The sequence below is a fragment of the Trachypithecus francoisi genome, unplaced genomic scaffold, assembly GCF_009764315.1.
Source record: "Trachypithecus francoisi isolate TF-2019V2 unplaced genomic scaffold, Tfra_2.0 Lachesis_group20, whole genome shotgun sequence".
Taxonomy (NCBI): domain Eukaryota; kingdom Metazoa; phylum Chordata; class Mammalia; order Primates; family Cercopithecidae; genus Trachypithecus; species Trachypithecus francoisi.
This window is the reverse complement of record NW_022681466.1, coordinates 46,077,112-46,089,786: the sequence shown is the minus strand read 5'-3', so window position 1 is coordinate 46,089,786 and position 12,675 is coordinate 46,077,112. Positions and strand designations below refer to the sequence as shown.

General features: G+C 39.7%; 1 protein-coding gene across 6 annotated transcripts in view; it reads right to left on the bottom strand.

Annotated features, from left to right (window-relative positions):
• The window catches only part of LOC117067497 (schlafen family member 12-like), a 139,989-nt gene that overhangs the window by 38,879 nt on the left and 88,435 nt on the right, over window positions 1-12,675 (bottom strand). For 3 of the 6 annotated variants that reach the window (XM_033184158.1, XM_033184159.1, XM_033184160.1), the window contains one exon: window positions 69-1,147. The exons of the other annotated variants lie outside the window; for them this stretch is intronic. In XM_033184158.1, coding sequence (XP_033040049.1) covers window positions 69-1,147 — 1,079 coding nt within the window. The remainder of the gene's footprint in view (window positions 1-68; window positions 1,148-12,675) is intronic. 6 annotated transcript variants of the gene reach the window in all.

The window sequence follows — 12,675 nt, the reverse complement described above, 5'->3', positions numbered from 1 at the left end:
AAGATACAATAAAACCTTCCTGCCACCCAAGCCAAATGTATCCTTATTGCCAATCCTCCTTCCTCAACCTCGTTCTGAATCCACCATGAACTGGATCCATTCCTTCTCGGTCAGCGGCTCCACTCTGTTATCTTTCACGTGCCAGGAATCAGGCTTTTTAGCAAACACTGCACAGCAGGAGCGCTCCACTCTGAGTGCATACACATATCCACAAAGACTTCCTTTATCATATACTCTAAGGAATTTGCATAAGTAATCTATCGTCCCCTTCTCCATACAGAAGTGATGCACAGGCAGTTTCCCAATGGAATTTTTTGTTACTTCTTCTAACTTAGTAAGACAACTCTTCTCTGATTTAAAGCCAATTATTTCTTTATCTTCATTTAGACCAACGAATAAATATCCTCCATCAGTATTTGCAAATGCAGAAACATATTGAGGGAGAATCTCTCTAATTCGTTGTAACAACTTTGTTGTTGAGAAGTTTTTAATTTCAACGTGTGTGGATTCAGTAAAGGTCAATTTTTCTTTATAATTAAGTTCTGTTCTGTTAAAAAAATCAGCAGCCAAGGCTTCCATGTTACTTTCTTCTTGTACATCAACACAGACCCTCTTTGCGGGCAATTTTGGTCTTAAATATGCTCTTCCTCTGGTTTTTTCCTTGTCTTTGAGGAACTCCAGTGCAGCAGAAGCATTCATGACTTTTGCAGACGTTACATCTCTCTTATACAAATTGGAGCTCAACGTGGCAATCTGCAGACTAGAGGTTTCCAAGCTCCATGATTTCACAAAAATGTGAAAGTAGTTACCATTCTGCATGAAGTCCAGGAAATTAGGAACAAATGGCAGCATATCACTAAAAGAATTTTCCAAATCTAGTCCTATTCCATCTTTTTTATAACTATAGTCTTCATTCTCAACTTCAGCCTTGATCACTCCCCCTCCAGAATTCAGCAGAGCACACACAGCTCGTGAGATATTTTCATTCTGCTGTTTACTCAGTTGACGATCCTTCATTTTTTTTCTATTGTTCTCTCCAAGAGTGACTCTTCCCACATTTAGAACCAGCTCAGCATAATTTGTGTCTAAATCAACACTGATGTTCATTTTCCCAGCAGTTAAGCAGTTTCTAAGCAGAAGTTCTTTTCTGTAAAATAGACAGAGCCGTTAGAATAGGAGCTAAACCAGAGAGACAGCAAATTCTGCATTATGAAGCAAACAGAAAAATCCTTTACTGTATATTTTCCACTAGACTGGTAAGTATATGAGTCTGAGATAACTAATTTCTGACAAATTTTGAGCTAAGGCTGTCATAATTTATACTCCTACTGAATTTTCAAATTTGTTACAACTGTTTTTATATGATCTTATTCTAATAGTTTTAATCTTGTCTTTATATGTCTTTGTGTCCTTTCTCATCACTAATATTGTACAATTTGTTTTCTCTTTTCTTTCTTTTAGTAAATCCCTGGAGGGATTCTACATTTTTATCTTCTCAGTGGACCAGGTTTTAGTCATACATATTATTTCTGCTTTACTTTTTATTTTAGTAATTTCAGCTTTTACCTTCATTGATTATCCCCTTTTATGGGAAATCCTTTTGGAAAACTGCCAGATAAGGTCTAAGAGAGTCCAGCAATAAAAATCCAAATTATTTTTTATTCTTATAAGAATGAATTAGATTCACAAATGTTAGGCATTGATCTCAAGCAAAGCAGACCAACTCACTGTGCCCTTTCCCTATCAAACATCCATGTTTTAAATGAGGTAATTGTGGGTGGCAAGCCCCCAGGTGCCAAGGCAAGAGACCAAGGGCACTAGCTGTTCCAGTATAATAAGGAAAAAATATAGAATTAAGAATAGTTATACTAAAAATAGATTATAGATATGATTATATATGATTATCATTTATCATTAGTTTGTAGTATTATTCTTTATTCCAATACTATAATAATATTTGTTCTACAATTATAACCTAGGAAAAACCAGGCCATACAGAGATAGGAGCTGAAGGGACACAGTGAGAAGTGACCAGAAGACAAGAGTGTGAGCCCTCTGTCACGCCCGGGCAGGGACATTAGAGGGCTCCCTGGTCTACCAGTAACGCCAGCACCTAGGAAGGCACCTGTTACCTAGCAGACCTTGGTCTAGCGGTAGTGTCAGTGCCTGGGGAAGGCACCCGTTACTCAGCAGACCGGGAAAGGGAGTCTGCCTTCCCAGGAGAGTTAGAGAAGACTGCTCCACCACCTTTTGTGGAGCAGCCATCTGGAGGCCTAACAATCTCCCTGTGATGCTGTGCCTCAGCAGTCACATTCCTGGTCCACTTTCATGTTCCACGCTGTACACCTGGCTCTGCCTTCTAGATAGCAGTAGCAAATTAGTGAAAGTACTAAAAGTCTTTGAAATGCATAGAAAAAATAATGGCATGAGCTGTCCTCTCTCTGCCTTGGCTGCCAAACAGGGAAGGGCCCCCTGTCCAGTGGACACATGACTCGCGTGACCTTACCTATAATTGGAGATGGCTCACACTCCTTACCCTGCCCCCTTGTCTTGTATCCAATAAATAACAGTGCAGCCTGGCATTCAGGGCCACTACTGGTCTCCACACCTTGGTGGTAGTGGCCCCCTGGCCCAGTTGTTTTTCTTCTATCTCTTTGTCCTGTGTCTTTATTTCTATGATGTCTCATCTCCACACATGAGGAGAAAAACTCACAGACCCTGTAGGACTGGACCCTACAGGTAATATTGGTTTTTTTGTTTGTTTGTTTGTTTGTTTGTTTTGTTTTGTTTTGTGACAGAGTTTTGCTCTTGTTGCCCAGGCTGGAGTGCAATGGCACAATCTCATGTCACTGTAACCTCTGCCTCCTGGGTTCAAGGGATTCTCCTTTCTCAGCCTCCCAAGTAGCTAGGATTACAGGCACCTGCCACCACACCTAATTTTTTTTTTTTTTTTTTTTTTTTTTGTATTTTTAGTAAAGACAGGGTTTCACCATGTTGGCTAGGCTGGTCTTCAACTCCTGACCTCAAATGATCCGCCTGCCTCAGCCTCCCAAAATTCTGGGATTACAGGTGTCAGCCACCATGCCCAGTCAAGGTAATATTCTTATATACAAAACACCTGTGCTCTACCTTGAATGTTTGTGTCTTCCCAAAATTCATATGTTGAAATTCTAATGTCCAACATGATGGGGACTTTGGGAGGTGATTAGGTTAAAGGGTGGATCCCTCATGAATGAGATTAGTGCTCTTCTAAAAGGGACCTTAGAAAGCTAGCGATGGCAGCCTGCCATCACAAAGGCAGAAGCAGGGAGGTGCAGTTAGGACTGCACACTTTCTGGAGCCCATGGGAGCCCTGCCTCTTCCAAGCTGGGATATGAGCTTCCCAGGTGCTTCTGCAGCCACCCAGACTACCACTGTAAACCCAGGCCTTCCGCTCTAAGGAGCATGCTGGAATCCTGCCCCACAACCCTGCCCCATGCAGCTGCAGTCACCCAAGTCGAGATTGCAGATTCAGGCATCCCTGTACTCTTGGGGCCTGGGAAGGGCCCCCTGCCCTTGCAGGCTCAGAAGTGGCTGCTCCCACTGCCTGGCTTCTCCTTCTCCCTGCTACCAATGCCCACTCTGGTCTGAGAGCAAAGACTGGCCAAACTCCGGAGACATAAATAGTAGTGGGAGGCAGATAGACTCCTGGGTCAAAGGAAGCAGTCCCTGGTAGGGCCACATTTTCAGGGCCTGAAGGCTGGGGACCGGGCTGCCAGTCCTGTGGACTGTGGGGGCTTGTGGTGCCTCTTCTGGGGCTGCATGTGGACTGATGGCACACACTTTCTCCGCTCTGAGGTCCGTAAAAGCCTTGGGCTCAACCAGAGCAGGGTCAGAGGAGGAAGAGACAAAGAGAGGACCAACTTCAGAGAGGAACTACCCTCTCTGCTGATAGCAGGAGAGGACAGGACAACCAGCTGCAGAGAGGAACTATCCTCTCTGCTGAGAGCTTCAGAGACCTGCAGAGACGTTGGGACTACAGCTGCAGAGAGGAGCAACTGTCCCCAGGGCCTCCTCTCTGCTGAGAGCAGCAGACGTAGGAAGGACCAGTAGCAGAGAGAAGCTACCCTCCCCAGGGTCTCCCCTCTGCTGAGAGCTGAACATTCCACGGGATGACCTCCCTACAGAGAGGAGTTACTCACTGCAGGTCTCCACTGAGCTATCCTAACACTTAATAAAATTCATCTTCGTCTTGTTCACCCTTCATTTGTCTGCATACCTCATTCTTCCTGGACACAGGACAAGAACTCTGGCAAAGGTACCACCAGCCACAGAGGTTTCTGGCCAGAAAATCGACACCCCAAAGATCCCATAACACTAGTTCACCCCTTCTGCCATATGAAAAACACAGAAGGAGTTGATAGTCTGCAATTGGAAGAGGGTCCTCGCCAGAATCCAATGATGCTGGTATCTTAATCTTGGACTTCCCAGCATCCAGAACTGTGAGTAATAAAATTCCGGTATCTATAAGCCACACAGTTTATGGTATTTTGTTATGGCAGGCTGACTAGACTAAGACAGTGTGCTTTAGTCTATGTATACCTAATCCATTAGCTCTTTTCCTTTAAAATCTATTGGGATCACTGTATTGCTATAGAAGAAAATCTAAAAATATTATAGGTTTGTCAAGTGGCCTAGAGACAGTTGAGAGTAAAGTCCATCATAGGTAGTAATCACTACACTAGGAAAGGGCTATAAAGGGGTCAGAATATTCCTGTCCACTGCTAGACCAATATCATGCAGATACTCAGCTAAGGTTGTGGATACCACCTGTGTCTCTATAAATTTCTGATCATGTGTAAACCATAATAAAATTGAGGCTCCAGATCATTTGGACAACTGGGGTTACATCAAGAGAATTTATATGCAAATCATGGTAGTAACATACAGAAGGAAAAAGTACCATCTATTCCATATAACACTTAACAATTTACAGGGACCAGACTAGATGTTCAATAAATGACACAACTCCTTGTGCACCAGAGTAGTCACCACTCCGCATGTGATTTGGGCACTCTGTGCTTTTGCATAGGTGTGCTCTGAGACTCTAATGTTTTCCTCCACCTTTGTCGCCTGATAAACTCTTTATCATCCATCCCAGACCTCCCATATTTGTCCTTCACTCTCTGCTACTCCCACTGAGCTTTGTACCTGTACTTGGCACTAATTTCACCATAGATCTAGGGAAACATTCAGAAACAAAGCAGTGAAGTGGCCAGAGCAGTTGTTTTCAAACTGCAGGAAATCAAGGAAGGACTCCTAATCATTTAAGATACCAGAGGGAGAAGCTTTGGTTCAGTTCCTACCTTAGACATTGAACCTCAGGGGGTTCAAAGCACTTTCCATGTTTGGAATGCCCTCCTTGAAATTATCTAAGCCATTTCCAGTGCCAGGTACCAATCAGCACCAGCAGTGTCATCCTGGCAGGGTGCCCCAGACTGGACAGAACTACTCGCATCCCCATTCCTTCCATTTGGGAAACTCAATGGCCCTTCACCCAAGAAACCCTGGGACTTGTGCCTGTGAGGTTGTCTTAGGACCGCATGGCTAGGTCCTATTCCAGGAGAATAGCCTGGCAAGTGCATTGCTCTCACTACCTGGAGCAGGATTTCTTTCACAGGATCAAGTCAGATTGGATTGCCAGGATGGTGCTGATAATGCTGATTTGGGTTGACTCAAATTGTTTATATTGACAGAGGCTCACAAAAAAATATTTACTCAGGTAAAATTTATTACTGAAGCCATCTGGTCCATGGCTTTTCTTAGTTGGGTTTTTGATTACTGATTCTATCTCCTTACTAGACATAGGTCTATTCGGATTTTTTGGCTTTTCCTGATTCGGTATTGGTAGGTGATGTGTTTCTAGGAATTTGTCCATTTCATCTAGGTTATTTGATTTGTTGGCATACAATTTTTCACAGTACACTCTTATAATCCTTTTGATTTCTATAAAATCAATAGTAATGTCCCTTCTTTCATTTCTGATTTTAGTTGAGATTTTTCTTTCATTAGTCTAGCTAAAGGTTTGTGAATCTTGATCTTTTCAAAAAAAACCAACTCTTGATTTTTCATTAATTTTTCCTACGTATTTTGACTTTTTAGTATAGTCATTCTGACGAGTATGAGATGGTATTTCATTGTGATTTCACTTTGCAGCTCTCTGGTGACCAGTGATGTTAACATTTTTCACGTTTGTTAGCAACTTGTATGTCTTCTTTTGAGAAGTTTCTGTTCATGCCCTTTGCTCATTTTTTAAATGAAGTTGTTGGGTTTTTTCCTGATTCATTTAAGTTCCTTATAGATTCTGGATATTAGTCTTTTGTCAGATGCATGATTTGCAAACATTTTCTCCCATTCTATAGGTTCTCTGTTTACTCTGTTGAGACTTTTGTTGTGCAGAAGCTGTTTAGTTTAATTAAGTCTCATTTGTCTATCTTTGATTTTGTGGCATTTGCTTTTGACATCTTTATTATAAATTATTTGCCTAAGGCAATGTCTAGAAGAGTATTTCCTAGGTTTTCTTCTAGAACTTTTATAGTTTGTGGTCTTACATTTAAGTCTTAATTTTGAGTTAATTTTTGTATATGGTGAGAGATAGGGATTCAGTTTCATTCTTCTGCATATGGTTAGCCATTTATTGAATAGGGTGTCCTTTCTCCATTGGTTATTTTGGTGGACTTTATCAAAGATGAGTTGGTTGTAGGTGTGAAGCTTTATATCAGGGGGCTCTATTCTGTTCCATTGGTCTACATGTCTATTTTTGTCTTAGTACTATGTTTTGGTTACTGCAGCCTTGAAGTGTAGTTTGAAATGCAGTAATGTGATGTAAGGCTCCCTACCCATTTTGTTCTTTTTGTTTAGGATTGCCTTGGCTATTCAGACTCTTTTTTGGTTGCATATACATTTTAAAATCATTTTTTCTAATTCTGTGAAAATGACATTGGTAATTTAATAGGAATAGCATTGAATCTGTAGATTGCTTTGGGGAGTGTGAACATTTTAATGATATTGATTCTTCCAACCCATGAGCATGGAATGCTTTTGCATTTGTTTGTGTTATCTGTGATTTCTTTCAGCAGTATTTGATAGCTCTCCTCGTAAAGTTCTTTCACCTCCTTGATTAGGTGTATTCTTAAGTTTATTTTCCTTTGGCTACTATAAATGGGATTATGTTTTTTATCTGGTTCTCAGCTTGAACATTATGTTGTATAGAAATGCTACTGATTTTGTACATTTATTTATTTATTTATTTATTTTATTTTATTTTGATATGGAGTCTTGCTGTGTCACCCAGGCTGGGGTGCAGTGGCACGATCTTGGCTCACTGCCAACTCCACCTCCTGAGTTCACATCATTCTTCTGCCTCAGCCTCCTGAGTAGCTGGGACTACAGGCACCCACTATCATGCCCGGCCAATTTTTTTTTTTTTTTTTTTTTTGTATTTTTTAGTAGAGACGGAGTTTCACCGTGTTAGCCAAGATGATCTCGATCTCCTGACCTCATGATCTGCCCACCTAGGCCTCCCAAAGTGCTGGGATTAGAGGCATGAGCCACCGTGACCGACCTGTACATTTATTTTTTATCCTGAGAATTTGCTGAAGTCATTCATCAGGTCTAGGAGTTTTTGGCAGAATCTTCAGGGTTTTCTAGGTCTACAATCATATTATCAGTGAAGACAGATAATTTGACTCCCTCTTTTCCTATTTGGATTACTTTTATTTCTTTTTCTTGCCTGATTGCTCTGGCTAGGACTTCCAGTATTATGTTGAATAGGAATGGTGAGAGTAAATGTCATGATACTATTCTAGTTCATAAGGGAAATGCTTCCAGCATTTTCCTGTTTAGTATAATGTTAGCTGTGGATTTTCTCATAGATGGCTGTTGTTATTCTGAGGGCTGTTCCTTCAATGTCTGGTTTGTTGAGAGTTTTTAATCACAAAGGGATGTTGGATTTTATTGAATGCTTTTTCTGTGTCTACTGAGATGATCACATGGTTTTTCTTTTAATTCTGTTTCTGTGGTGAATCACATTTATTGATCTGCTTATGTTGAACCATTCTTGCATCCCAGGAATAAAGCCCACTTGATTGTGGTGAATTAACTTTTTGATGTGCTGCTGGAATCAGTTTTCTAGAATTTTGCTGAGGGTTTGTGCATCTATGTTTATCAGAGATATTGACCTGTAGTTTTATTTTTTCTTGTGTCCTTGTCAGATTGTGGTATCAGGATATACTGATTTCATAGAATGATTTAGGGAGGAGTCCTCCTACTCAATTTTTTAGAACAGTTTCAGTGGGATTGGTGCCAGGTCGTTTTGTGCCTCTGGTAGAATTTGTCTGTGTATCCATCTTGTCTAGGGCTTTTTTCGGTTGGTAGATTTTTTATTACTCATTGAATTTCCTTATCTGTACAAGATTGCTGCTTTTTCCGGGTTCATTCTTAGAGGTTGTGAGTTTCCAGGAATTTATCCATTTTCTCTAGATTTTCTTTTCTTTTCTTTTCTTTCCTTCTTTCTTTCTTTCTTTCTTACTTGCTTTCTTCTTTTTTTTTTTTAACAGGGTCTCACTCTATCACATAGGCTGGAGTGCTGTGGTACAATCAAGGTTCACTGCAGCCTCGAACTCCTGGGCTCAAATGATTCTCCAACCTCAGCCTCCTGAGTAGCTGAGACTACAGGCATGTGCCAGCATACCTGGCTAATTTTTTAAATTTTTTTGGTAGAGACAGAGTCTCACCATGTTGCCCAGGCTGCTCTTGAACTCCTGGGCTCAAGCAGTCCACCTACCTCAGCCTCCCAAAGTGCTGGGATAATAGGTGTGAGCCACTACACCCAGCCATTTCCTCTAGATTTTCTAATTTGTATGATAGAAATGTTCACAGTAGTCTCTGAAAATCTTTTATATTTCTGTGGGATTGGTCACGATGGCATCTTTGTCATTTGTGATTCTACTGATTTAGATCTTCTCTCTTTTTCTTTGTTAATCTAGCTAGTAGACTATCAATTTTGTTTATCCTTTCAAATAATCAAGTTTTTGTTTCATTGATCCTTTGTATAAATTTTTGAGTCACAATTTCTTTAGGTTCTGCTCTAATTTTAGTTATTTTCTTCTGCTAGATTTGGGTTTAGTTGTTCTTGTTTTTCTAGTTCCTTTAGGTGCAAGGTTGGAGTGTCATTTCTTAATACAGGCAGTTAGTGCTATAAACTTTCCTCTTAACACTGCTTTTGCCATATCGCAGAGGTTTTGGTATATTGTATCTCTATTTTGTTTCAAAAAACTTTTTGATTTCTGACTCAAATTCATTGCTTACAGCTAAGCATGGTGGCACATGCTTGCAATCCCAGCACTTTGGGAGGCTGAGGTGGGTGGATCACTTAAGCCCAGATGTTTGAGACTAGCCTGGGCAACATGGCAAGACCCAATCTTTACAAAAAATACAATTAGCTGGGCACGGTGACACATGCTTGTAGTCCTAGCTACTCGGGAGGCTGAGATGGGAGGATTGTTTGAGCCTGGGAGGTGGAGGTTGCAGTGAGCCAACATGATGCCACTGCACTCCAGTTTGGGTAACAGAATAAGACCCTGTCTCAAAAACAAAAGGTAATTATTACATGTTTTCATTATCATAATAATGTTAAAAAGTAAAAAAAAAAATCATTGTTTGTCCAAAAGTCATTCAGGATTATGTTGTTTAGTTTCCACATGTTTGTGTGGTTTTGAGAGTTCCTCTTGGTATTGCTTTCTATTTTTATTCCACTGTGGTCCATGAAGGTGCTTGGTATGATTTTTATTTTTTTGAAATTATTGAAATTTGCTTTATGACCCAGAATGTGGTCAATCTTTCAGTGTGTTCCATGTGCAGATGAGAAGAATGTATATTCTGTGGTTGTGGAGTGGAGTATTCTGTAGATGTCTATTAGGTCCCAACTGGTTACGTGTCAATCTTAAGTCTAGAATTTATTTGCTAGATTTCTGCCTTGATGGTCTCTCTAATGCTGTCAGTGGGGTATTGAAGTCTCCCACTATCATTATGTGACTGTCAAAGTATTTTATTTGGTCTAGAAGTACTTGTTTTATGAATCTGGGTGCTCCAATGTTGAGTGTGTATATATTCAGGATAGTGAAGTCCTCTTGTTGAATTGAACCCTTTATCATTATGTAGTGACCTCTTTTGTCCTTTTTTTTTTTTTTTTACTATTGTTGACTTAAAGTCTATTTTACCTGATACAAGAATAGTGACCCTTGCTCTTTTTTGTTTTCCATTTGTGTGATAGATATTTCTCCATCCATTTACCTTGAGCCTATGGGTGTCATTACATGCAAGATGGCTCTCTTGAAGACAGCAGAAGGATGGGTCTTGTATTTTTATCCAATTTGCCAGTCTATGTCTTTTAAGTGAGGCATTTAGGCTGCTTACATTCAAGGTTAAGTTGATATGTAAGGTTTTATTTCTGTCATAGTGCTGTTAGTTAAATGATTTGTAGTCTCATTTGTGCAGTTGCCTTACAGGGTTTGTGGGCTATGTGCTGGTAGCAAGTATTGTTCTTTTGTTTCCATATTTAAAACTCCTTGAGCATCTCTTGTAGGGCTAGTCTGATGATGCTTAATTCCCTTAGCAATTGTTTGCCTGGAAAATACTTTATTTCTCATTTGCTCATGAAGCTTAGTTTGACAGAATATGAAATTCTTGGCTGGCATTTCTTTTCTTTGAGAATGCTAAGAAGGGGATCCCACTCTGTTTTGGCTTGTAAAGATTCTGCTGAGAAGTCTGCTGTTAGTCTGATGGGTTTCCCTCTTAGGTAATGTGGCCCTATTCTCTAGCTACTTTTAAGATTTTTTTCTTTTGCATTGACCTTGACTAGTCTGATGACTATGTACCTTGGAGATAGTCATCTTGTATAGCATCTTCTCATAGGAGTTCTCTGGATTTCTTGTATCTTCATGTCTACCTCTCTAGCAAGATTGGGAAATTTTCCTGAATTATATCATCAACTATGTTTTCCAAGTTGCTTACTGTCTCTTCTCTCTCAGGAATGCCAATAAGTTGTATACTTAGTCAATTTACATAAAATCATATTTCTCAAAAGCTTTGTTCTTTTTTATATATTCTTTTTTCTTTGTTTTTGTCTAACTGGTTTGATTTGTCTTTGAGTTCTGATATTCTTTCTTCTGTTTCATCTCATATGTTGTTAACACTTCCAACTGTTTTGAAATTCCTGTAGTGAATTTTTCAATTCCAGAAGTTCTGTTTGTTTCCTTCTTAATATATCTTTGTCATCTTTCAAACCTTAGATCATTTTTCTGTTTTCTTTGTGTTGAATTTCAACTTTCTCTTGTATTTCTTTGCCATTCATCTTTTGAATTCAATATGTGTCATTTCAGACATTTCATTCTGATTATGATTCACTGCTTGGGAGTTACTGGGATCCTTCGTAGGAGAAGAAAGGCTCTGGCTTTTCGTATTGCCAGAGTTCTCACACTGGTTCTTTCTTATCTGAGAGAGTTGATGTTTCCCCTGTTTTTGAATTTGCTGTTATTTAGATGGGTCTTCTTGATATTTTATTCTTTTTTCCCTTGGGGGTATTACCATGGTATATACCTCCATCATATGACTCCAATATATGACTCCATTTCTGGGTGTTTTCAGAGTGCCAAGGCTCTGTACAGATTCCTTTGTTGCAGATAGGTTTGTACAGTGGCTTTCTCAGACATTACTTGTTGTAGTGATGTAATATTGTTTGGTGGTGTAGTTCAGGCTGCAGTCCAGTATATCGTGCTTAAAAGTAAGAGCCAGAAGGTAGGGCTAGGGGCAGAGGCAACAAGAAAGCATGCACTCCTCCATCTTACCCTCAGTAGGGGTGAAGCTGCTGCAGAAGCCCAAGAAACAGTCTTTTTCACCTTTATATTTTCAATGTGGCATTCAGTCACTGGCTAGTGTCCTTTTATTTCAACTTGAAAAACTCCCTTTAGCATTTCTTATAGGGCAGGTCCAATATAACGAACTCTCTGAATTCTTGTTTAGGAATGTCTTAATTTATCCCTCATTTTTGAAGAGTTTTTGCCAGATATAGAATTCTCAGTTGACAGTTTTTTTGTTTTTGCTTTTTGTTTGTTTGTTTGTTTGTTTTTGTTTTTAGTACTTTAAATATATCAGCCTTTTGCCTACTGCCTTTTGGCCTTCAATGTTTCTGCTGAGAACTTGGCGGTTAATCCTATTGAGGACAACTTATACATGATGAGTGTCTTCTCTTTTGCTGTTTCCAAAAGTCTCCCTTTATCTTTGCATATTGACAGTTTGATTACAATGTGTTTTGATGTAGGTCTCTATGGATTTATCCTACTCAGAATTAATTTCAGCTTCTTGGAGTTGTAGATTCACATCTTTCATAAAATTTGGGACATTTCCAGCCATTATTTCTTCAAGTCATTTCTCTGATCCTTTCTCTCTTCTCCTTCTAGGGTTAACATAATGCATATATTGGTGTCCTTGATATTATTCCACAAGTCTCTTGTGCTCTGTAGACTTTTTTCTTTTTCTTTTATTTTTTAAATGGAGCTTTGCTCTTTTGCCCAGGCTGGAGTGCAATGACTCAATCTCAACTCTGCAATCTCCGCCTCCCAAGTTCAAGTGATTCTC